At 49.9% G+C, this 22,903-nt stretch overlaps 10 protein-coding genes across 10 annotated transcripts; 4 read left to right on the top strand and 6 right to left on the bottom strand.

Moving 5' to 3' along the window:
* Positions 1–3,948: 3,948 nt before the first annotated feature.
* Positions 3,949–5,289, top strand: T069G_07968 (uncharacterized protein; the record flags this gene model as incomplete). Its single annotated transcript, XM_056175178.1, has 2 exons — positions 3,949–4,037; positions 4,113–5,289. 2 exons carry the CDS (start codon positions 3,949–3,951, stop codon positions 5,287–5,289), a joined length of 1,266 nt encoding a protein of 421 aa, XP_056026127.1.
* A 692-nt stretch (positions 5,290–5,981) lies between these two features.
* T069G_07967 (uncharacterized protein) lies at positions 5,982–7,433 on the bottom strand (the record flags this gene model as incomplete). Its single annotated transcript, XM_056175177.1, has 2 exons — positions 5,982–6,278; positions 6,333–7,433. 2 exons carry the CDS (start codon positions 7,431–7,433, stop codon positions 5,982–5,984), a joined length of 1,398 nt encoding a protein of 465 aa, XP_056026126.1.
* A 1,308-nt stretch (positions 7,434–8,741) lies between these two features.
* T069G_07966 (phospholipase/Carboxylesterase domain-containing protein) lies at positions 8,742–9,658 on the bottom strand (the record flags this gene model as incomplete). The annotated part of the gene is made up of 4 exons (XM_056175176.1): positions 8,742–8,814; positions 8,907–9,304; positions 9,359–9,394; positions 9,449–9,658. 4 exons carry the CDS (start codon positions 9,656–9,658, stop codon positions 8,742–8,744), a joined length of 717 nt encoding a protein of 238 aa, XP_056026125.1.
* An 842-nt stretch (positions 9,659–10,500) lies between these two features.
* On the bottom strand, positions 10,501–10,884 carry T069G_07965 (secE/Sec61-gamma subunits of protein translocation complex domain-containing protein; the record flags this gene model as incomplete). Its single annotated transcript, XM_056175175.1, has 3 exons — positions 10,501–10,541; positions 10,624–10,710; positions 10,800–10,884. The coding sequence occupies 3 exons, from the start codon at positions 10,882–10,884 to the stop codon at positions 10,501–10,503; spliced, it is 213 nt and encodes a 70-aa protein (XP_056026124.1).
* Positions 10,885–11,936: 1,052 nt separating this feature from the next.
* T069G_07964 (leucine rich repeat domain-containing protein) lies at positions 11,937–13,553 on the bottom strand (the record flags this gene model as incomplete). Its single annotated transcript, XM_056175174.1, has 1 exon — positions 11,937–13,553. One exon carries the CDS (start codon positions 13,551–13,553, stop codon positions 11,937–11,939), a length of 1,617 nt encoding a protein of 538 aa, XP_056026123.1.
* Positions 13,554–14,286: 733 nt separating this feature from the next.
* Positions 14,287–15,112, bottom strand: T069G_07963 (phosducin domain-containing protein; the record flags this gene model as incomplete). The annotated part of the gene is made up of 2 exons (XM_056175173.1): positions 14,287–14,998; positions 15,048–15,112. 2 exons carry the CDS (start codon positions 15,110–15,112, stop codon positions 14,287–14,289), a joined length of 777 nt encoding a protein of 258 aa, XP_056026122.1.
* A 582-nt stretch (positions 15,113–15,694) lies between these two features.
* On the top strand, positions 15,695–16,254 carry T069G_07962 (ribosomal protein s27 domain-containing protein; the record flags this gene model as incomplete). Its single annotated transcript, XM_056175172.1, has 3 exons — positions 15,695–15,697; positions 15,928–15,990; positions 16,072–16,254. The coding sequence occupies 3 exons, from the start codon at positions 15,695–15,697 to the stop codon at positions 16,252–16,254; spliced, it is 249 nt and encodes an 82-aa protein (XP_056026121.1).
* Positions 16,255–17,897: 1,643 nt separating this feature from the next.
* On the top strand, positions 17,898–18,929 carry T069G_07961 (uncharacterized protein; the record flags this gene model as incomplete). Its single annotated transcript, XM_056175171.1, has 1 exon — positions 17,898–18,929. The coding sequence occupies one exon, from the start codon at positions 17,898–17,900 to the stop codon at positions 18,927–18,929; it is 1,032 nt and encodes a 343-aa protein (XP_056026120.1).
* Positions 18,930–20,026: 1,097 nt separating this feature from the next.
* Positions 20,027–20,713, top strand: T069G_07960 (ribonucleotide reductase inhibitor domain-containing protein; the record flags this gene model as incomplete). Its single annotated transcript, XM_056175170.1, has 1 exon — positions 20,027–20,713. One exon carries the CDS (start codon positions 20,027–20,029, stop codon positions 20,711–20,713), a length of 687 nt encoding a protein of 228 aa, XP_056026119.1.
* A 370-nt stretch (positions 20,714–21,083) lies between these two features.
* Positions 21,084–22,665, bottom strand: T069G_07959 (uncharacterized protein; the record flags this gene model as incomplete). Its single annotated transcript, XM_056175169.1, has 2 exons — positions 21,084–22,326; positions 22,433–22,665. The coding sequence occupies 2 exons, from the start codon at positions 22,663–22,665 to the stop codon at positions 21,084–21,086; spliced, it is 1,476 nt and encodes a 491-aa protein (XP_056026118.1).
* Positions 22,666–22,903: the final 238 nt, after the last annotated feature.

Raw genomic sequence — 22,903 nt, 5'->3', positions numbered from 1 at the left:
AGAAGTCTCTGATAAGGCTGAGGCAGCCAGTCCAGCCCGGCCCAGTAAATACCGTAACTGGGTTTTGATTCCTGATCAAAAAGCTTACTAACCTTCTCACAGGGTAAAAATGCGTACTTGTAGATGTGCATGTAAGACGTGAAATGAAGAGGACTGGGGGAGCCTTCCATCTTTTTGCTTCCTTTCCAGGTCCAGGGGGCACACAGACAGGCTGCACCATTGTAAATTTGCTGTAATTTTGTTGAATGCCACGCTGGCGTTACATCACAGGTGAGACGTGTCTGTTAGGACGCAGCTGAATCTAGATCTTTTTTTCTTTTGCTTCTTCTCCCTTGTTGCCCAATTGGGAATCACCAGATGTCATTAGTCCAATCGCATAGAAGCTAATAGCCCAAGTAATTAGACCATCACCAGAAAAAAAAAAGCAAAAAAAGAGGCGGTATAGAAGAAAATTTTCTAGTGCCCGCGATGTCCTCAGCTGAGAAGTCCCAGTAGTCTGGCTGTTAGTTCTACAGCTAGACCCGAAGACTAGTATCACGGGCCACACAGCTAATTTTTTCCCTTAGATCCCTTTTTTCCTTTTTCGCTTTGGGTCAACATGGAGCTACGAGATTTGATGGGACGGCAGTGTCCGAGCTACTGAGCACAGCCCTTTTTTTCTTTTCACCTTTTCTTTTTTAATCGCCGGATCCGCCCTCAAAAGGACGGTGAGCATGATGTAAGACCCAGGAACCCTGAAGGAGCTCCCGCGCTTTCGGGGATTGACAGGGGCTGGTCCCTGTCAGATCCACGTGTTGGGGGAGTGTCAGAGCGTTTTCGCAGGATTCCAGTGGGATGGTAATGGCTCCGTAATACTACGAGCCGGACACGGATCAGGATTGGGTGAGACGCGTTGGAATGAGGTGGAGGGTGCTTTAAAAGGAGGATCACGACTTTGTGCTGCTACTGTTAGTGTGAGGGAATGAGACACGAAGCGGTGAATGGTGCCGTTGTGATGCTGACCTAGGTGATGTTAGTCGAGAAATAGACTACGGCCGCGACAGAGGAGAGGGAAGAAGGGTAGGGCTGAACGAGACCATTGTGGACCTTGTGCTTCGTATCGACTCCCTTTTTTAGGTTTGAGTGTAAATGGTCGCATATAGTAAGAGTGTCAGCCATGATCTCCATGTAAGAATATTCCTATTGAGAGCTTATAGCGATAGTCGATCACGTAGCTGTAGATAGATCAAGTAGCGATAGGTAGATCGAGTAGCGGTAGATAGATCGTGTAGCGGTAGGTAGAGCAATCGGAAGGATAGAGTGGACAATGGACAAAAGTGGACAACAGTCTACCATCCCACAACTTTATTATTCATACGATGACAAGCCTTAGCTGAAGCTAATCCTACCTCCATCAGTTACACACACTCTCTCTCGCGATGCCTCTGGGAAACAATGGACACGGAAGAAAGGCATATCAGACATGAACCACATATTGAGCTTCGCTCGATATGCTCTAGCAACACGAAAAAAACTCGATCGCCTGGGACACAGTGCATAGATCGAGCGGTTCGCCATGGAGTTGTCGGTTCTGCAGTTTTGTCGCAGTCCTCCTATTTGAGAAGTTAGCGATGAGAATACCAATTAATATGGAAAGCTGCAGAGGTTCTCACCTCAAAATATCTTTGATGCTTCTAGGATCGTTTCGACCGTAATTAGCAAATTGTCGCCATTATTCCTCCCATCAAACACCACATCAGGGAAACCTACGCGCATCAGCAGATCGTTGTCCTGGAAAGCACATAGTTAGTATTTAATCTCATTTTTTGTGATGCAGGATATTCTTACTGCGATCCGTTCCTCATGGAACTAGAAGATAAACATATTAGCCACTCATGCCGAGTACTCCATACTGCTAGGCATGTGCTTACCTTGGCCATCTTCTCCGCGTACTGAGTAGCGTGTGAATGTCAGTGTTGTATATCGGCCGAAAGCCGAAACCGATGGGTCTACTTACTTCTTTGGTCTCTTTCTGTAAGATTAGTTGTTAGCAACGATAAAGAGTATAATGATGCCGCTTTAAAAACTTACGTCGACCTTGGCCTGTCAAATAGACTTGCGGCGAGTCGGGCCTAAGTCAATGTTAGCCACGCAAGTCTCTGAGCGTCGGGAGTCATTCTCTGGTAGGACGCCCATAGGGTCTCATAGTAGTACTTACGGAGGTGCGAGTGCCAGTCATACTAAACCGGACGTCAGCAAAAGAAGAACGTCAGCGGTGCTAGTAAGACGGATGCGTCCTACTTACTTGATTGTGTTTGCAGCTGGAAAAAACTAGTTAGCTGGGGAACAGAAGTGAATAAAAGAAAAGCAGCTCAGGGCAGGTATATGGTAGGAAATGCAGAAAACAACTTACAGTTATTTGTCTTCGTGCTAAGACAAAGAAAAAATGGGTTAGTTCACTCTCGTCAAAAGACGAGCATCGTGAGACTTACTCGTTGGAGAATGATGGACAGAGAAGAAAAAGAAGGTGGTGAACGGAGACAAAAGACCGTTCTCGTCCGAATGACCACCGGCAGTAGAAGATTGGTCGGTGTATGGATGCTGTGATCTTAGAGAATGGAGAAGAAGAAGAGTGGAAAAGATGAAATAGAGGAAACGGTAAAATCCTCAGACGGTAAAGAAAGAAGGAGTGGTCAATGCTGGGGAAATAAGTGGCCAGGCAGCTGGTGGCAGCCGTTCATGTATTTTACAGCTTGACACCTCAGGCGCACCACAGATCATCGTACCTTCCTGCCGGTGAGCACCTAGTATCTACATCTACCAGGTGCTTTTGCATGTATGCACTCGCATTGCGGATTTATTATATGTCTGTTGCATGTTTTACGTTTCTAGAGACTGGTGGTGGCTATCCGCAATGCAACGGATACAGTACAAAGGGTGTCGTAGTGAGATGCGGACTCGTAAAAACGCGATATATTTACTTCTACGCCCAATACTTCGACCTGTATATTCTACTATTTGCTACTTCCTCTACTACTGGTTACTATCGCTATCTCTTTCTAGTGTCCATATATCCAGCTATCAGTTTGTACAGGAAATCCCATTCGCAGTCTGTGTACCTGTAGACATTTTAATGCTCGCTCGTATAACTGCACACTATCAGTATATTTCAAGTCTTTATTACTATTCTATGTATAGGCATGTATTGCTCTTCTCTAGGTGTCTCCATAACGTAAACGTCTGTCCATTTATGCTATATTCAGTTTGGTGTTGTGCGCATTGGGTCATAGGAACGATCAAATCTCCGATGATCTTATCCGAGATTTGTGAATAGATTTACAGCCTTATCTTAAGCTGCAAGTCTCATGGTAGTCCAGATGGCTCATGAGTAATCTCGCCGATGAAAACAATTCCTTATCAAAGCTGTCGCTGGACAACATCTTTGCGTCCAAGCTTGAGAAGAGCTCTCTGAAAGGGTAAATGTGGCACTACTGGGTCAGTGTGGCTGGTGAATCTACCCTCCAACGAAGCAGAACTAGATTGACAAACTAACGATAGCCTCATCAGGTAGGAATAGATTGATCAATTGCCGAAAGTTTCACCGAGTAGGCATTGATTACAGAGATTAGTTCAGGTTTGAAGGAGTGAGTTTCACATGTTTGTGGCTTGCTGCGTATCGGGCATTAGTCAGCCGATGACCAGCAAACGAGGCGCTCCAAAACATGAAGCTCTCGAATCGGGTAATTGTGGCGCTGCAGATGTGGCTAGTGAATCTACTCTGTTGTGTTGTTGTGCCAAGGTTTTCCATTCACTCCAGAATTTTGTATCAACTTTCGGGACTCTGCATCTCGCCCATCCGACCAATCTTTGGCCCTCCAATCGCAGCCTCATTGGGTCACCATCTTCACCTCTCCCTACCTCAGCCCGCGTCGCGTCTTAGGCTATCCTCCTCTCACATCTTCGCCCACCATGGCGCCGCTCATCCTGCACAACGTCCCCGATGACGAATGCTACGTTGGCGAGGACGGCATCAAGCGACCCTACGCCATGATCTACCCGTAAGTCATCATTGCATCTTCTCACCTCCTATTTACAACACCACCAGCAAGCTGACATTGCCATCTTCTCCCCAGACACGAAGGCACAACGAGAACACGGCGCAGCATCGCCGAAACAGGTTCTTTCGGAAAGTCAACAAGACGGTCTCGCTCTAAAACAGGGACTCCGGCTCGCGGTCGAGAGAATCCCACGCTCGCCGCCGCAGACAAGCTCTTCTACGACTGGGTGTCGAACCAATCCAATTCCAACCCCCCCTCCAACTCCAACCAGCGCAAGACAAACGCCGGCGCTGCTTCAGGCGCGCAGGAAGATGCCGTGCCCCAACGCGCCACCGTCAAGTCCTCCCCTGTCGAGCTCATCCTGAGAGGCTACCGCTCATCGACACAGCAATACGCTGCCATCGCCCACTACGAGTCTCTCGCCGGCCTCATCCTCGAAGACTATCCCAGAGAACCCCCGTCTTCGCAGAGGCGATACAAGTCGGAGCTCCGCGATCCCGCATTCACGCGCCGCCGAAACCTCACCTCCGAAGAGCGCGCCCTGGTCAACCGCGCCGATGGTGGCGAGCACTGGGTCAAGGTCACGTTTGCCAGTGCAGAGGCCGGTAACGCCGCCGTGTACTCCAGCCCTCAGAGGATACTAGGACACCTTGTCTACGCTGAGCCCTACCGGGGCGTGGCTCCAGCTAAAGACGAAGCCTGCCCAGACATTGAGCAGCTGGAAGAGGGGCGATCAAAAAGCGTACCGAACTTTGCGCCCCCTAGCTTCGGTCATGCCCAGCGGAAATCGGTGTCGGGTCTCCCCACGACGTTTAACAGCCGTCTTCTCGACTTGTCTCCGGCTGAATCTAGAGAGTCCAGCCAGACGATGAATTCGACTACACTCTCTCACGGCTCCAGCGCCACCATCACAGAACCCATACCCTTTGCGTTGACATCCAGCATCGAGCCCCTGGAAATCGATCAGGAAGATAGCATCTTCTGCAGACGCATCCCCACCGCGCGCAAGGCTCGTCTCCTCCCCGCCGAACAAGCCCTCCTGCCCCAGCAGTCAGTCATGCAGCGCATCCTCAACGCGCTTCCCATCATCAAGTGGTTCTCCGGCAGCATGATTGGCAACGAGGTGCCTCGGACGGAAACGGGCGAATTCGACTGGAACCGCGCCAGTCTTTACTGGAAGGTTATCTGGTGGCTCGATGCTACGTTTAGTCTGTTCAAGGGCGATGTGTATTGCATTGATAAAGACGATTAGATGGGAGGCAGATGATTGGAGGTTAATACTGGCTGAATGAGCCAATACCCTTTTTTTCTCGTTTTATCTGTTTCTTTTTTTCTCTCTTTTCGCGTTCGAGGCTGGGACGGTTATTCACGATACGACGTAAGGGGGCGGATGACTAGACCATCCAAAACAGTGTTCGTCGAAAGCGAAGCAGCGCACATAAAGTGAGGACGAGCTGCTTGAGCAGCCAAAGACAGGAGGTTCGCAGCATCAGCATCACAGGGTACCCAAATCATGACTCTTGTAGGCGTTTACTGGTGGATAAAAGGGAATGTACGCATGTGAGATGAAGCTCTTTTTTTTTTTTTTGTTTATTGTAAATGGAAATTCCTTGGGGTCCATAGCTGTATCTCTCTTCTTTTTGGTGATAACCCCCCTTTGAATATGTGCTTTAGACATCTAGGTATGCAAGAAACGAGAGAAGAATAATAAGAGAAAAAACAAAAAAGGCTCTTTGCCCGCCTTCCCAAGAATCCATGTTTCTTCAAAAACAAAAGAGAAAAAAAAGTAAGCAATCTGTCAAAATCATTTCGTGAAGCCATTCAATCATATAGACGGCGAGAAAAAACCAACACCAAACCATGCTAGTGACCAAAAGAAAAAAGAAAAGAGGAAAAAAAGGAAACCCCCCAAAAAGGGTGACTCTACATCCCAAGCATATGCCCCTACGTCGCCTCAGGAGAAAGCTCCAAATCGTTCATCGGATTGAGCGAGTCTCTGTCGTCGAAGTGGGAGTCAAATCTCAGCAGTCTTCCCCTTTCCTCTTCTTCTTCTCCCTCCTCTTCATGCCTTGGTTCTGCTTCATCCACGATTTCCCGCTCCGTCTGCTCCCCGCTGTCGGCATCCGAGTGTGTTTGGTTCCACACTTGCTCCAACGGCTCCAGCGGTTCCAACGGCTCTTCAGCTCTGTCGTGTATTTCATTTCCAACCTCGCCCGCTTCTTCCTCTTCCTTAATACCCTCCTGCATAATCGATGGAAACAAGTCGTCTTCGAGATTAGGAGACGACGGGCCTACAAGATTATCCAGCAAGTCATATGTCACGTCCGTGGGTGCCCTCCGGATCGGCTGAGGAGAAAAGGGGCGGGCATTTCGCGGCTTGTTAAAGTCAGCCGAGAAGACGCTTTCAGAGTCACCGCTTGGTTTGGGGTCGGAAGCCATGGCATTAAGCGCCTGGTAACGATCATGGTCCATCAGCAAACTCTCGCTTCGTGGTTCGGACGTCGTGTCGGCAAGGATACTCTTCGGCGGCAGGATAGAGAAGAGCTTAACCCCCTCCCCACCGCTTGCACCAGCACCGTGAATGCCATCATCCTCAATTGCAAACAAGTCCTGGCCCTTTTCCAGGACATCGTCCAGGCCACCGCCGCTCCAACCCTTTCTAGCCAAGCTTTCGAATATGTCCACTTCGGCTCGCACAAGACTACAACTAGCATCGACAATACGCGCGCTCGTCTCTTGGCTTTCCCTTAATAGTGTTCTCGCATGGTCTCCATGGAGAGTCGTCAGCCCGTCGAGCTTATAAGTCAACTCGACAAGATGGGCTCTGAACCGGGCAACGTCCCGGCGCCTCTGCTTATGCAACTTTAGGCCTTCCTTTTCCAGGCGCTTAACCTCTCTGCTCTGTGCCTTGATGCTCTGCTGATACGTCTCCTCTTCGTCTCCAATGACGGTTTGCCACTTGTCGAGCTCGTGGAGCAAGGGTACTTCGAAAGAGCGGTAGACAGTCTCGGACAGAATCTGCTGGTGGTTTGCAATCAGGTGATGCACTCCGGATGCAGACATGAGCGTATCCGCCGTGCATTGACCTTTGGTCGTGAAGCTGGCCGTCATATTGGTAGCCCCAGCGGGGCCAATGGGCTCTGACCGCGCCTCTTTCAGTCTGGCACATGCTTCCAACGCTGAGCCAAAGGTAGAGGCAGCCGTAGATAGCGCAGCGAGGGCAACCCTATAGGCCTTGGCCGAAGTCAACAGGTCCGCATACGCCTCCTGAGACCGCTCGAGGTCTGCGTTTGTTATGACAGCATGCAACGGGCGTGGGGGAGGCGGTAAGGGCAGGTTGTACTGAGACAGCGGCAGAGCAGTCGACGCGAGAGAATAGACGGGAGACTCAGGCATCGGAGGCAGTTGGGAGGGCGTCGGACTGGATGGTCGAGAAACAATCGGCGTCGCCATGCCTTGATGAGATGAGAAATATCAAGTTCCAAAAGTGAGAAAGCAGGCAATTCCGCTGATGCAGCGACAAGACTCGTTGGCAGTCGCGGCACTGATGGTAAGATTGGACGCTTCGCTGCCTTATTGATAAGAGCAGACAGAGCTGGGTAGGGCTGGAAGATGCAAATAGCTGGAGAACGAAAACAGCGCGGGCCAGCAGCAGCAACAGCAGCAAAGTTCGTCAGACGGTCTGAACTGCAGACACGACAAGACCAGGAGAGAAAATGGCCAGGCCGCAGCACATGGCAGAAGTGCAGTGCAGTGCAGTGCCGTACAAGATGAAGGCAGGAGTTGAGTCTGTCTGTACAAGTTATGGACGAAATGTTATGTTAGGTATCGGTATCAGGCCCGGGCTTGAGGTTCCCTGCAGGCCCCCACAGGGCGGTAAGACGTGGAGGGGTCTGGCAGAAACAGCGGCAAGTTTAGCGACCGGAAAGCCTGCAGCGTCTCATTCTATAGCGTGATCAGTTGGCGCAATGCCCGCCGTGGCCATCCATAAGCCGCCACGCATGACACCTGACGTCAATGCAGAAAAAAAAAAGTTGAGCTGGTACATTAGCTGTGGTGCCCTTATCGCGGCCTGTTATCCCTTGTGATGCGGGAAGCCTGGAAGAGAATTAATCGGTGCAGTACTTGCATTGCATCCATCGCTATCATTTAGGGGGGGTGACGTGGTTTTTTAGGCGTGTTGTATAAGCCACCACAAAAACACCAACTAACAAAACATGAACACTTTGATGCCTGCGGTGTTGCAATACGTTGGTCGATGCCAGCAATTGATATCCATATAAGCAGAGCATACCTGCCTGTACATTATGTGTACGCATGTAATACAAAGAACCTCTACTAATACTCCATTCGTACTACTAGACTACAATGCCCTAGCACATTGGATCAATCTGTTCTTAGTAGCAGATGGAGCTGTCTGGTGTCAAAATATTAGCACATGCATGGAATTCCGCAGCGGATGATCCCCCTCTTGGTCTCGAGTGGGACAGATGCCCTTGTTTCTTGCATTGGCCTAGGCGCCTACGAATACAAGTTCCCACTCTTTGCTCCGTTGTCATTCTGCGGAGGCAATACGAAGCACGTACATCCTCGTACATACATGCGGCGGTTCAACTCGCCTTGCCTCATCCCATTCATTCAACGTTCCCAAGACCCTCAGTAGACTCGACCATCAAACACTAGCAAGTCATGTTCCAGGTCCAGTTAAGACAAGTTCTCGTCGATAAAGGCCTCTACATCGTCCAGCTCGTCCTCGCAAGTCGCATGACCCAGTCCGCTGCCCACCACCAAACTGTTAGCATGACCCCCAACGCCTTGAGCACTCATATACAACCAGAAAGCAGTTGAGTTGATTTCGGTGTCACTCACGGATATACATCCCACGAGATTTCAAAGCCCATCGCAGTCAACGCATCTCGACTCTTCTTGGCCAGCCCCAGCGTCACCATGCGATCTTCTATGCCGTGACCCAAAAAGATGGGCGTCCCCTTGCTGGCATGATCTTCGGGTACATATTCCATGAAGTTTTCAATCAGTGGTAACCATGCCGAAAGCAGCACGACGCCGGCCAGAGTCTGTGGAAACGTCAAGCCGGCGAGAACAGCTACCACCCCGCCCTGCGAAAAGCCGGCAACTATGATGTGATTTGCGGGTGTTCCAGCGCTGATTTCATCGTTGATGAGACTTTGGATGTAGTCTCTGCTGGCAAAAATACCGTTTACGTCTTCGTCAGTCTGAAGCGCATCTGGAGAGCCGTCGTAGACTTGCTGCAGCAACATTAACATCACGTAACAAAGTCTGAGAGACGGGAGAAACCATACAATATCAAACCACGCAGGCATCGACACTCCCCCTTTCTACAATTTTCTCAGCTCCCAAATCACAGGGTTCCAGTGAAATAGAGCACTTACCGCGGTGAATGCAATCACAGGCGCATAGGGAAGCACAAATTTAACGTGATCGAGTTGGCCGTTGCCTCTCCAGTGCTCGACCGGCCCAAGCAGTACGTCTGGTGTATCGCCTAAGCCGTGGATGAATATCACCGTTGCCGTGTGTTCAGCCAAGGCTTCTATGACGAAAGGGTCTATTCGAAGAGCTACTGATTTCCCCTTGTCCACCATAATTAGATGTTATTGTAGATTAGCACAGTCTGAGTATCACCGCATAAAAGTGTCTTGGTGTTACGGCGCTGAGAATGATAACGCGGGCGATGGGTGACACAGATCCAAGCACTGAGACCAAGATAAGAGGGGATGAGAGTCAACAAGGAACACATTGTCACTATCGGTGTTCTCCCTGATTTATACTGTCTTTTCGGCGACAGCGCATCATCTAGATGTCTCAGACAGCCTCGTGTCTGCTGCATAACAACCGCCAGTCATACGTTGCAAAATGAATGCAGGGTAACCGCCCTGCGACCAACCAAAATCTATATGCATGTCCCATATCATGTTGATTAAATGGCACGTCATCCTTGCAGCTTCTGCTGGGCTTACAATTCGAGACTGGCTTTGCGTGGAGGAATGATTGCTTTATCTGAAACCTGTTTGTATTTGCATGACCTGCGCAGGTTCTTGGTGGTTACAGCCCATCAGATAGCATAGCACGTTATCAAGGGAAGCAGAGCATTTTAAGAGATACCACAGGAGACAACAATTGCTTGACCTCTGTGCTCTCAATAGGGAAAAAAACCCCCATCGCTCACCTACAAGGTCATGGCCACCAGGTATCGCTCCTTGAGCAGAATAGAAAAAGCACATCACATCCCAACAGACGACAAGGTAGTAGCTCGCAGGATCACGCTTTTCGTATCCCAAACCAATCAATTAAACATGCTATTGCATCCCACTCATTCCCGGATTAAAAAAAGAAAATATACACAGCGATCATCCCATCGCTAGCCCTCTCCGTCCCTCAATCGCATCAGTCCCGATGCTTTCCCAAAACGCCGAATATCAGACATTTATGCAGAGCCGACGAGGAGGCCGTTGAGAGGAATGTGTACTGCACCAAGGCCCAAGTTAGCCAACAATTCTTTCTCCATGTATTCACACCCTGGAGCGGATAATAAGATTGGAAAACGCACTCAGCTTGACGATGAATCCGACAGCGCCCATGACGCCGAAGCCGATGCCAACAGCCTGGCACAGCTTGAGAAACTCCTTCTGGTCGGCTAGAAAAAGGGAAAAACAAGAACGTGTTAGCTTAGAGCGACGCAAGTGCAGAGGCAGAGCAAGGGACACGTGGTGGGAGAATGCGTACGCTTCTGGCAGCGGTTGATGAACTGCACGCCGTCCTTGAAGAACTCGCGGGGAACCTCGAGGATCTCCTCAACTTGATCGGCCATTGTGGAAGAGTTGGAAAGGTTGGGCGCGAAGATGCGATTGTTGGGATGCAATTGGGTGCAGTCGCGTGAAGTTGGGGAGGAGGAAGAAGAAGAAGAGTGATGGTGTCGCCAACGGGTTACAAAGAGGATGCTATGTTTTAAGCAGCCAAATTCTGGAGTATTAAAATGCCACCTCGCCTCAATGGGCGTGGGGACCGGGGAAGTGTTTGGCCGATATTCTGCCGGCTGCGAAGCTCGAATCTAGAATGTGCCGTTTTAGGATACTGGGAATGGCGCCCTAGCTCAGCCAGATATCCACCATCCCATTGTGAAGGGAGTGAGTGGCTGGCTGGCTGGACAGATATTTTATTATTCAGCATACAAAGTTTATGGACAGCTATTAAAAGATACTTGTGTCTACTCTGACTACTATTATATACTACGTCTACATCTATCTACTAGAGGATAGTAGCGATAGGTCTCAGTACCATCGGAAAATAGCTGGAATCTATGAGAGTATCTCTGCTATCGCATAGTAGCTGAAATTTTTTTTTTTGCGTGACGGGACACACATATAGGGGCATGAACAGACAGATAGCTGGTACTAAGACAGGAATACAAGTTCTTACACACACACGCATGCTACGATTGGTAGCAATTGCACGTTCTCGAAATCGTGCCCACCACACAACAAACCAGACCAGGGATTTCAAAAACGACTCCCCTCTCAGTGGCCTCCTTGTCGGCTCAGCCTAAATGTCTAATATTCGACATTGTAAGAAAAGCAAGACCACGGAGGGTATTTATAATACAGCCCAAACGGTGCTAGTATCACCACGACATTGTTATTCGTTGTGCTGTATATATGTCTGGAAAGATCCCTGTACTATCTAGAAAAATGCCCTAGTTGTCATTGATTCCTAGGTACCGTCGACTACGCTGTCCATGCATCTGCCAAAAGCCCACCATTTCCATATTGCCGCCCATACAATGCCAGAAAATAACCAAAAACCTCCATCAAAAACGCCCATGCAATGTTGTATAAGAGCTCGGTACATCTCACAATTTCTCACTCACGACCTGCTCGCTCGTGAACCAGCTTCTTCCACCGGTTTAACAAGCCCCAGAGACCACCACTTATTCTTCTCTGAATCCTTGGGTCCACAGCGCCAAGAACATGCCCTATAAAGAAAAGGCACAGCCATCTCCGTCTCGTCCTTGGTAAATGGTCTCGTAATGACATTCGTAGTGCCGCGATCAGGTAGGGGAAGGACAGTGCCCCTACATATTTCTCGCCACTCAATCCACTCGAGTCGAGGCACCACAAGCGTCTTCCCACAGGTTGAACAGCTCACCCCGCCGTTGTCTCTCTGCGAAGAGGCGCGCCGCAGCAGCTTCTGAAGGTGTGAGAGCCCGTCTGGAATGTACGAATCGAGTTCACGAAGCTGGCTGCTATGATAGCAGCTTTGCAGCGCCAGTTCGACTAAGCTGGGCACAACACTTGGCCGCGTCGCCTCTTTGAGAGAGGGTTGTGAGGAAATGGAAGCGGGGAGACCAAACTGATCACTGCCTACTGCGACTGGCAGGTGTGTTACCGAGGATTCCTCCCTTGATGGGAGACGGAACTCTGAGAGAATTTGGCCATTGGAGTCGGAGATTTGCAGCGAAGATCGGCCGAGCCATCGAGTCAAATATCGTGGCACTTGTTCATCATCGAACAACCATTTGTATCTGATTGAGGCGTATGGTGCCGGTTGTAAGATAATACCCTGGCCACCGTTCTCCCCGTCAGATGGAGCGGCCTGCTCCGGCTGTAGGAACGGATTGACAAAGAGGGATAAGTCACGGAATTTCCCTCCGACTTTGAACAAATCGAGAAACTCAGCGGGCAGATACTTAAATCGGTTCTGCGATATGTTGAGTTGCCTCAGGTTGCTCAGTTTCGAGATTGCCGAGGGAAGCTCTGTGAGCTGGTTTCCACGAAGACTTAGCACTGTGAGGTGATTGATATCGAAAAGGGAGCCAGGTAGTCGTGCCAAGCTGTTCGATGCCATGAACAGCTTCAGCTCCGGCTCTCTCTGCACAAACGCAACATCCTTGGCCACAATGGGGATGCAAGCGATTTGACTGAGGCGGTTGACGGTATCATCCGACAACACCTCCAAGCCCATGGACATGAGGTCCACGGTCTCATTGCCCGAGTCCAGGCACTCTTGAATCTTGCGCCGGGCGCCTACTTCTGCCTGAGACAGTTGAGGCACAGCCCGGGCTCCCAACTGTGGCAACCTTGGCAACGCTGGGAGGTCCAAGCCCTCCACAAAGTCTTCGCCATCGGTGGCATCGCTCCCCAGAAAGACACCACTGTCAAAGTCCCTCTTCAAGTAGCGCTTTGTCTGGATGGGAGCAAGGGTGACATCCTCGGTGGAGGCGGCATCTGGCGATTCAAGCTGTTGTTGGAACCATGATCCAACGTAGCGCCTCTTGTGCCTCCCTTCGACATAATTGTCAAGGCCCGGATCATCGTCACTAGAAAAGACAGCTGGGTCGCTGGAATTGAAATTCAAGGGCGACGAGGGATTCCCTTGCCGCGAACTAATACGGTGACGCTTGCGGGGCTGGTTGGAGAAGCTCTGAGATTGTTCATCCCACGAGACCGCAGGCAGTCGAGGCAACGATGGCTCTTCCGACATTTGACAGACAAGCACAGACACAGACGTGCCAAACAAACATGGAATCTACCTGAAACGTGTAAATTGCAATTCCTGCCTTTCAAAAGCCGGAATATAACGACGTGACAGCGGTAGAAACGCGACCAACGCGTTCAGAGGGGGCTAGGCGTAAATAACTTGCAGCGCTACCAAGTGCAGCCCCACGCCGGCCTCCACCCTTGTCGCGTGCGTGGTGTATTTTGTGACAGCTCGAGATATCCTGGGCTGCCTGCCAGGCAGATGTTGCGTGGCAAAAGCTGCTCTACTCTCTGTGCTGTACTCGCTGTACTCGTATGCGCAGCGAGATGCTCTTATTTCTTACCGTACCGTTCTTCGTGGCACTTTCATTAGCAGTGCCAGCCAGCATCTCCATGTTATATGTCCATACAAGTAACATTGAATTTTTTTTTAAGCTTTTGTCAGTAAGCCCGTAGTTGCATCGGGCTCCCTAAGAATCCTAGGCCCCCGCATTTTTATCGGTTGGAGCAAAGACCCCTTTCGTGGCTATCATAAGCTACCAGGGTATAAGAGAAAACCGGCACCAGCCAGCGAATCTCCAGAGCTCTCTTGCTGACCTAAACTTCACAACTGGGACACATCTTGGGCGCTGGGGCTCGTGCAGAGCTGCGGGTGGTATTAGATCGAGACTTTGCGTGGGCTGCAGTTCGAAGCGGATGTTGACTTGGGCAGAGATTGATTTCTATATAGCCCTGGCTCAGTCCCAATCGTCGTCGTCGCTGTCAACCCGCGCTCTCCCAGCATTGCTTGTTTTGATGGTCTTGCCGGCCAATCGCTCCTCTTCAGCATCCTCCGCTGCTCTCCTCCTCTTGACCACTCGCAGATCAGAATCAGGCACAGCACCAACTTCAACAAGCAGGTCGTCAATCTGCCTCATGTTGGTCCGAGCACCAGCCAGGGTCATCAAGGTCACAATCTGCTTTACAATGTCTCCCTTGTTGTAGACCAGGATTGTAGGGCAGTTTCGATCCGGGTAGTTTTCAATGGCCTGGCTTGCTCGAATTTCGCAAAACTTGATGTCGCCGTACTCCTTCGCAGCTTGCCTCCAGAGCTCTGATAGAACCCTTGATTCCACATTGCCCGAGGTGGATGTGAGGTTGACGAAGACGGGGCCGTTATTGGAAGCCTCAGTGATTTCACGCTGGTAGTCGGGCTTGGATATGGGATATACGGAGCCGTGGATAGACTTCTTCTGTAGGTTGCTCAATTCGGCCATGCGCTTCTGGCGATACTGTTCCAGAAAGTCGTCATCTTCTTCGTCTTCTAGCTCGTCGAGCTCGTCCAAGTCTTTGCCCTCTAGTCTGTTCTCATGCGCAAGTCTTCTGGCCTCGAGAATGGCCTCCTCAATCATGGGAGTCGGACTGGGTGGCTTCTCGGGGATAACGCCATGTTTGCGCAGAATGTCATTCCTATGGAGGGGTCAGATTGCTGCGCATCGACCATCGCGGGGCAGCTTACCATTCAGTATCGGCGTTGGGATCGTCGATTGGAACCGCGATTCTTTGTTCTGAAGGAGCGGCCATGGTGACGCTTTAGTCGAATGTAAATACCGGAGTAGCTGTGCAGAGAGGCCAAGATGCTGAAAGAAACGTCAAGTAACGAAACGGCACAGTTGCATGAAGCAAAGTAGCTCCAGCGCCGTTGACAGCTGGCGTCGTGGGGGGCCGCGCAAATCTCCAGGCAGACAAAATAAGGGAGCCATCCTTTTTGGCTGCCTTGGACACAAAGATGACTCCATAGCTCTGATTCTGCACAAAGGCGGTGCACAAATCCCCATATTTCCTTAGTCGCGGATTCACAATTGTTAGCGCAATGGAGCTTCTCTAGCTCGGTCCAATTGTAAGGAAGATACGGGGTACAACAGGGGACAAAAACTTCATCACGTGCTGGTGGGCGGCCAAACCCTATCACGCTATTCCACTTTGGAGAAAAAATTCCTGTTGCCAGCGAACGAGATTCGCCCCCTCAATGTGCACCGAACTTTTCCTCGCTTAACTCCTCTCACTCCAGCTTGCGAGCCTACAAATCGATTGCCAGATTTCGTCAAGACCCTCGACCCTCGCAAGACATTCTACGGCAAATTTTTCTCGAGACAATCAGACAAGATGGTGAGCGACAACTTAACCTTTTCTGCCCTTGGGAGGATGGATCGATGCGATGCGTGGGAATACCGGGATGGCGGAAGGATACTCGTCGCCTGACGACGAAGGGCATCAAACTTTTTCTTGGGCCAAACCGCTGAAGGACGATCCGGATTGAATTGCATCGATGGCATACTTGGGGAATGGGGATACAACACGTAAAGGGAAACAGAATTGCTGACCGAATATTGTCATAGGTGCTCGCTGTTGACCTTCTCAACCCTTCAGCGGCCTCTGAGGCCAAGAAGCACAAGCTCAAGGTACGGAAACGAATCGAAGTCATCACGAATGACGCCACCGAACATGCACATGGGTTTCTAACGTTTGATTCATCTGTCTAGACCCTTGTTCCTCAGCCCCGATCCTTCTTCATGGACGTCAAGTGCCCCGGCTGCTTCACCATCACCACCGTCTTCTCTCACGCCCAGACCGTTGTCATCTGCCAGGGATGCACCACCGTTCTGTGCCAGCCTACCGGTGGTAAGGCCAGATTAACCGAGGGCTGCTCTTTCCGAAGAAAGTAAACTGTCCGCGGGGCGGCTTTCTTTCCTTGGGTACTGATGACTCTTATGGTTATATGGTGGTGATCATCTCGGATCTGCAAACAAAACATCATCGACGTGGGGGATAGACAATATACCTTGCGAAAATAATCAATCTCTTTTGCAGATAGAAGATGGAACACCCAACACAGGGGCGTTTGGGGGTCTCCGGATATCTTGCATGGCACATCATTCTTCTCGTTTTTCCGTTTACGCGCCTTGTACCACAGAGTCGTTTCTTGAGGCAGGAACAAAAAAAATAAAGCACTGCATGGGTGTTCAGCTGGAGAAAGCATTCACTTGAGTGTCTAGATGGATCTTTGATGGACTGACTAGGCGCGATGACGTGGAGCCGCTGATTTGAGGATCGCTTCATACCCGGAGTGCAGTGGGTAGTGGAGGATAGCACTGTGCTTTTGCGAAATTCAAAGGTTTCCACGAATATTGTCGCCTTGTCGCCACCAGTGATTCCGTGATGTGTTGTGTGAGGCCGAACTATGCTGAAATGCTATCTGCAGTCCAAGTCTCGGGCTGCCGCTTCCCGAAGGCGTTCGAAGGCGTTGAATGAATCCAGCCCCTTAGTTGTAAACATGGATTGTATTTGATATGGAAAGGGACTGCTATCTATACTCGCTCGACGGATCAATTGTGTTCTTGTTTCTTACTGCCTTTGAAAGCAAATCTGTATTTATACGGCGCTGCTGTCATAAAGCTCACTAATGTCCACTGTAACTGCTTTCGGTAATGACTGCAATGAAGAAAACGGCGGCAACTAGTTTAGTATCAATGCAGCCAACCTAGTGATGCAACATCGTTTGTGATATTGAGTGAAGCTACTGTAATGAGGGTGAATTATAAGAGAAACACGCTCGACAATTGTAGTACGACGAGGCCTTGGGCTAGTTGGATACCTTTTTCTTGTGGCTCTCTGAGTCAGTCAAGGTGGTGAGATGATCATTTAGACCCGAATTAGCTATTCAGTATCCATATTCTAAGTTGCATAGCTCAGCACATACACTCAAGCGGGTTGCAAAAACAAACAGGGACCATACAAGAAATATGCGCAGACATGAGAGGAATACGCTCGCCGTTCTATATGAGTCTAGTGTGGCGGGTATGTGCGGATTGTCTGTTTCTGTATGCTGGTCATTTTGTGGTTCCCTCTTTTTTTGCACACTTCCATTGACAGCCACCAAGTATGAGGTAACCATATGGGATACAAGAAGAGGGGATGCATGGTAGCAGATATTAGAAGGATTCGACGATCAGAGCAAATAATGCCCCCTCTGCATCCACAACATTTGAACCGCACGTCGTCCTTGTGGTACAGGATCACTAAGTCGGGGTGCTGAGCAGCCACTCCCACAGTAAGCCCAATAAGCGACGTAAGAAGGATCTTTAATCTTACAATCCAACTCTAATGCTGCTCACCATGCGTCATGGGACATCGCTTTTATTACCTAGGTAGGTAATCGAGCCCAAGTTGATAATCGAGACATGTTTATGAGGATTTTAAATTCTGTTCCCCCCAATCCATCGCTACAATCGATTTCCCACTTCAATGTTTGCAATCCCAGAGTCTCGATCAAATATCTCTCTACTTCTATCGATATTAACTTTCCGCCATGTATAGGAACAACGACGGCAAATTGTGTGGCCCAGATAGACAACCGCTTACCGGAGTTTCACGGGACGAGCTTCTCTGGTTCTTACGCACAGAATACGAGGGACAGCATCGGGCCAATATTCCGTATTCAGCCACCACATACACCTACAGGCCATCAGTTCGCGATGTCGTTGCCAATGACTTGCCAGATATACCTCTTTACCATTGGATAGATGCTTGTAACAAGTCAGTTCCCGTCTATATTATACCCGGCCGCAGGTGGCTACTCCTTCGCGTGGTACTCCATAATTATATCTACCGACGTTGGTTCCGTCCATATCGGAGCGAAATCGACAATGGACGCTTCATCTGCAAATTTATTTACCCACACAATTTACCTGACGAACCCACGACTTCTATGGTGACTATCCGTGATATCATTTCTCTTAATCAGGCCATCTGCAACAAATTTGAGACACAGCGCAGTATTTATGCTGAAGAGCGGTGTTCAGATACCAGATGGGTTGAAAGCGACTACATTGAAGGCTGCTTGGATCATCATATTCTTCAACCTTTATTTCTAGCACTGCTTATTGTTGTATCCGATGAGAAATACAACAAGGAAACATCTGAGACTGTCGGGAATCTTCCCGTGTACTTGGTTCGCACAGGTGTAGAAGAGGGGCTCAGCGCACCCATCTCTTTCGAGCCTATCTCAGCCAAGGTTATCAGCCACCTGAAACCCGGAAGAGTTGTCCAAGTCACAGTGGAGACGGCCATCGATTTCGTCAAGGGATTGGAGGCTAGAGAGGCTGCTGCATTTGGGCTGCGACCTGACCCGGTAGCGGATTGGGTGCCGCCTGGGCAAATGATTGAAGATTGGAAGTTGACAGGAGAGACTGGACCGCTGGCTGGACCCAATTCACAGTGGGTGAATATTGAGAAATATCCGAAGTGGAGTGGGAGTGGCGAGCGAAACGACTCTGGGCTCATGGCTCGGTTTGAAGAACAGGCATTTAGGCTGGAAGCTATGAGAGAAGCTGGGATGTAGGAGAAATTCGAAGTTAGCCACCCGCTGGTGAATCTGCTGGTGATTTTCACAGCTGATGAATGGAAAGGAAGTATGGGATGTAATTAAGTTGCCGCCACGACAGGCAATGACTTTCACCAACTCGGCCTTCATGTTAATGAGAAGAGTAATGGAATGGTTCTCTTGCAAATATGGGAGGACATTAGTTAGCGTATGACACATGGTTACACAGGTTTGTCGTAAGATATATTATGGCTATAACATTACAAAGTGGAACCAATTTGAAATAGTAGCGGCAGTAGTGATATCTTTATCGAGCAGTGGCATCTTTATGGAGTAGCGTTGTCTTTGTCGAATACTTATCGTCGATGTAGCGATGTGTAGCTTTCTAAAAAGGTAGCATGTATTAGCGTGGCGCAAGTATATCTATTTGGGTTTCCCAGCTGAACTGTGATTGGGGTGAAACCTTCAATTTTCATTCATAATCTCTTTAGAGTCTTTGCATCACATATTCACTTTGAGCAATGAGTACCTCACCTTCAATCAGCGGTATCAACAGTGATGATGCCATCGTCAACTTACAAAAAAGCTTAGTAAAAACCACTTAACGCGAAACCGTCGCGCCGTGACGCGCCTCAAACCTAAAGCACCGCCCCACTGGAGTACCTGGCCCAATCTCGTTACCCCGGCATCCGCAAGCCTCCATTTGGCCAAAAACCTTCGCTTACGCCTTTCTCCCGGCCAACGCAAATCTCGCAACCCCCCGTCCTTTTTCTTTTTCTTTTCTCTTTTTTCCTTTGTCACCAGCATAAAACCACTCTCCACTCCTCTTATACACTACTTCTTCATTTTTGTGCAACTCGCATTGAATAATTCCTTGACGCAATCGGAAAGCTTTTAATTGGGCCGGAATCCGGGAACAGGGCGAGACATTCCAGACGAGAGACCCTTGTCTTTTGCCAATTCAAGAAAAGAAAAGACATCGCAACGTCATCTGACCCATTGCGGCTCTGATTGACCATCTGCCCCCACGATATAACTTCTCTTGCAGCTTTGCTGCTTCATCCTCACTACAACTTATCTCATCGTCCTCATCCTCAACTATATCGTCGCCCATCATGTCGAATCCTCGAACCAAGCGCCAATTCGCCGGTGCGGCAGCTGATCCCGCCCAACGCCAAATCACATCCTTCTTCACCGGATCGCCCAACAACACCACCCATCCTGCAGCGCCCCAGCCCACGCTGCGCCCCGAATTACCCGCCAACGTCCAGGCGAACCTGCTCAGCGTCGGCATGCGGGTGCGCAAGTCCGTGCCCGAAGGCTACAAGACCATCGACCTCGCCAAAACCAGCTCTGGCCCGAGCGGCATTGCGACCAAGGACTTGCGGCGGTCGGCGGCAGTGGCTAAGCAAGTACCGAACGAGCTGCTGCCGTTCTGCGGAATCAACAAGGTTGGCGGGTTGGATACTCAACCTGAATCTCAGTTCTTCGACGAGGACGTCCCTGCTCTGGACAACATTCCTGAACTCAGCATGTCGCAAGAGAGCATGGACAGCGTCGTTGATGGCGAATCCTCTCGAAAGCGAACATATTATGATGAAAGCCCGTGGGATATCCAGGCGAGCGAGGTACAATACAACCAGCACCATTGGAACGACGATAGGCCAATTGCTGTCCCGCACTCTCGAATTAAGAAGGCGTTTGCGCCCAGGGGTTTCGAAGAGGAAATAATGGCTGTGGATGGCAATGAGGATGAAGATTTCCCTGATGCCGATTTCTTGGTCTATGCTTCAGAGCAATAATTCGGAGGAGTACGTGGACAAGAATGTCAAAGGCAGACTGTTCGCAAAGCTTTATGTGGGAATCGACATCCCGGATTGTGTAACTGTATGAGATGGGATATTGGCGCACTGGCGTTTATCGGGATACAGCTCTGTTAGCTGCTTGTGACATTAAGAGGTGGAGGCTGTTTTGTTATTACTATTATTTATTTTCACATGAGTCGACCAAGAAAGAACGGCCATGGCATTTTGTCATACTATTGGGGTATATTATCATTATTATGGAGGGCTATACAAAATACCTAGGTAGGTAGGTAGCTATGATCGCAAGGCGGTAGATGTATCATCAAATTTGCCGATTGAATACAAGGAATTTACAAACCTGCTACATTTACATACCCACAAATGGCTCTCGGAATTCGAGTAGGTCTCGCTGCCCATAAAACTCACCAGCAACTGTCAGGATCATGGTGAGCGTGGCTCTCATGTTCATCCTCGCGTTTCTTCGCTGCTCTTCTTCGAGGCGTAGGCTTTCGCTCTCGGCGAGCCTTGCTAAAAGCTTCTGCTTGGCCTCTTCTAGGGCCGCTTCGTCGTCTGCTTGTTCGGTTATCTCACCCTCATCGGCACTGGAGTCGGAACCCGTATCCATTGCTACGTCCTCATCCTCGCTGCCGTTGTCGGCCTTTGCAATCTCTCCATCGTGGATACTGTTGTCATCCTTTTCCGTGGGTGTCTTGATTCCATTGTTGGGGATAGCGATAGGGGCTGGAGAATCTAGGACGCCAACTTCGGTATCAGGTGGGCCATTTACCGTGGCATCGGCTGCGGAAGCATTATCATCTTCATCCCCTTCTTCAACAGCTTCTGCCACAACTTCCTCGTCGCTGCTGCTAGCGTCGACATTATCGTTGACCCCAAATCCGTCCTCTGCAAGTTCATCTCGTAGAGCGGCCATCTCCGCCAAGCTTCTCCCTAGGAGCACTGCTCGTCGTCCCAAGTCACGAATCCAGCCTATTTCCGTGTGGTTGAGCTCCCCCACGTCAGGAAGCCTGGCCAGCAATGCCCAGAGCCAGTGACTCGTTCTTTGAGGGATGCTGTGTCCGCTTTGTAGAAATTTGCCGCCAATCATTACCCGGAGAATCTTAAGCACCGAGTCTTTGGACATGAGCGCGACTTGGATAGGATGGGGATCGGTAGTCTGCAGGAGGCGGGTCCATAATTTTGTGGTAGAAGGCGAGAAAGAGTTGGCCTCTGTGGCCTGGGAGCGTGACAATCGGCTTGCAGCATTGTCGGGTAGTTCTGAGTGAAGGATCTCGCGGGTGCGATAGTATTGACTTAATATGGAGGCAAAGTATGCCTCATTAACAGCCTTTTGAATAGCATCGGGATTCTCTTCGCCAGGTTCGTCATCTTGGTCGCTAACGACTCCCCACCCTTCTGATATGCCTATGTAGGCACCGTCTTCATAAAATCCATTCGGCTCAGTTGCGGTAAAATCGTCGATGGCATCGGTTTTCTGGTCCAGTTCGCCTTCTTCCTCTGACTCGTCTCCTCGGTCAAATCCAGGAGGGAGCTGTGGGCCGATTTGGATTGGAGCGGCGACTAGGAGATGCGGTATAGAAGAGGCTTGTTTTCTAGAGTACTCACCATATCAGTAAATGCGGTCTGAGGTACGGAAATTGTTCAGCAGATGCAATCTCGGGCAAGCCGTGTGGCTGCAGAAAGGAGATGGTCTCTTACCTCACAGACATCAGGTATGCCATGGCATCGGAGTCATCCTCAAACTCCGACTCCTCTCCTGCTGGAATCGTCGTCGCATTTTCGCTGCTTGAAAAGACGTATTTCTGCCCCCACGTCGGATCGATGCCCGAGTGCTGATGCTGGCGCGTCTTGGAGCTGTTTGTCTTTGCGCGTTTCGTCTGCGGCTCTGGCGTCTCGCCGTCTGTCTCCTCCATATCTCGTTTGGCCGACATGATCACTATCGATGAGCAGTCTTCGAGAGCAGCATTGGCGGCAGTTCTAAGTATCAAATACAAGGATATATGCTGCTGGAGTCGAATGTATCCAAATGATATGGCCAAGATGAAGATGAGAGAATGTGAAAAAGCACAGCTGGAGAATTAAAGTGGAATTTACAGAGCAGAGGCTAGTCCCTGGCACTAACGGTGGGGAGCTTCCCTGGCACTTGAACCCCACCAAACCCACTAACGA

Source organism: Trichoderma breve, chromosome 5 (assembly GCF_028502605.1).
Source record: "Trichoderma breve strain T069 chromosome 5, whole genome shotgun sequence".
Taxonomy (NCBI): domain Eukaryota; kingdom Fungi; phylum Ascomycota; class Sordariomycetes; order Hypocreales; family Hypocreaceae; genus Trichoderma; species Trichoderma breve.
The sequence above is the reverse complement of the archived record's forward strand: the minus strand, read 5'-3'. Positions and strand labels throughout refer to the sequence as shown.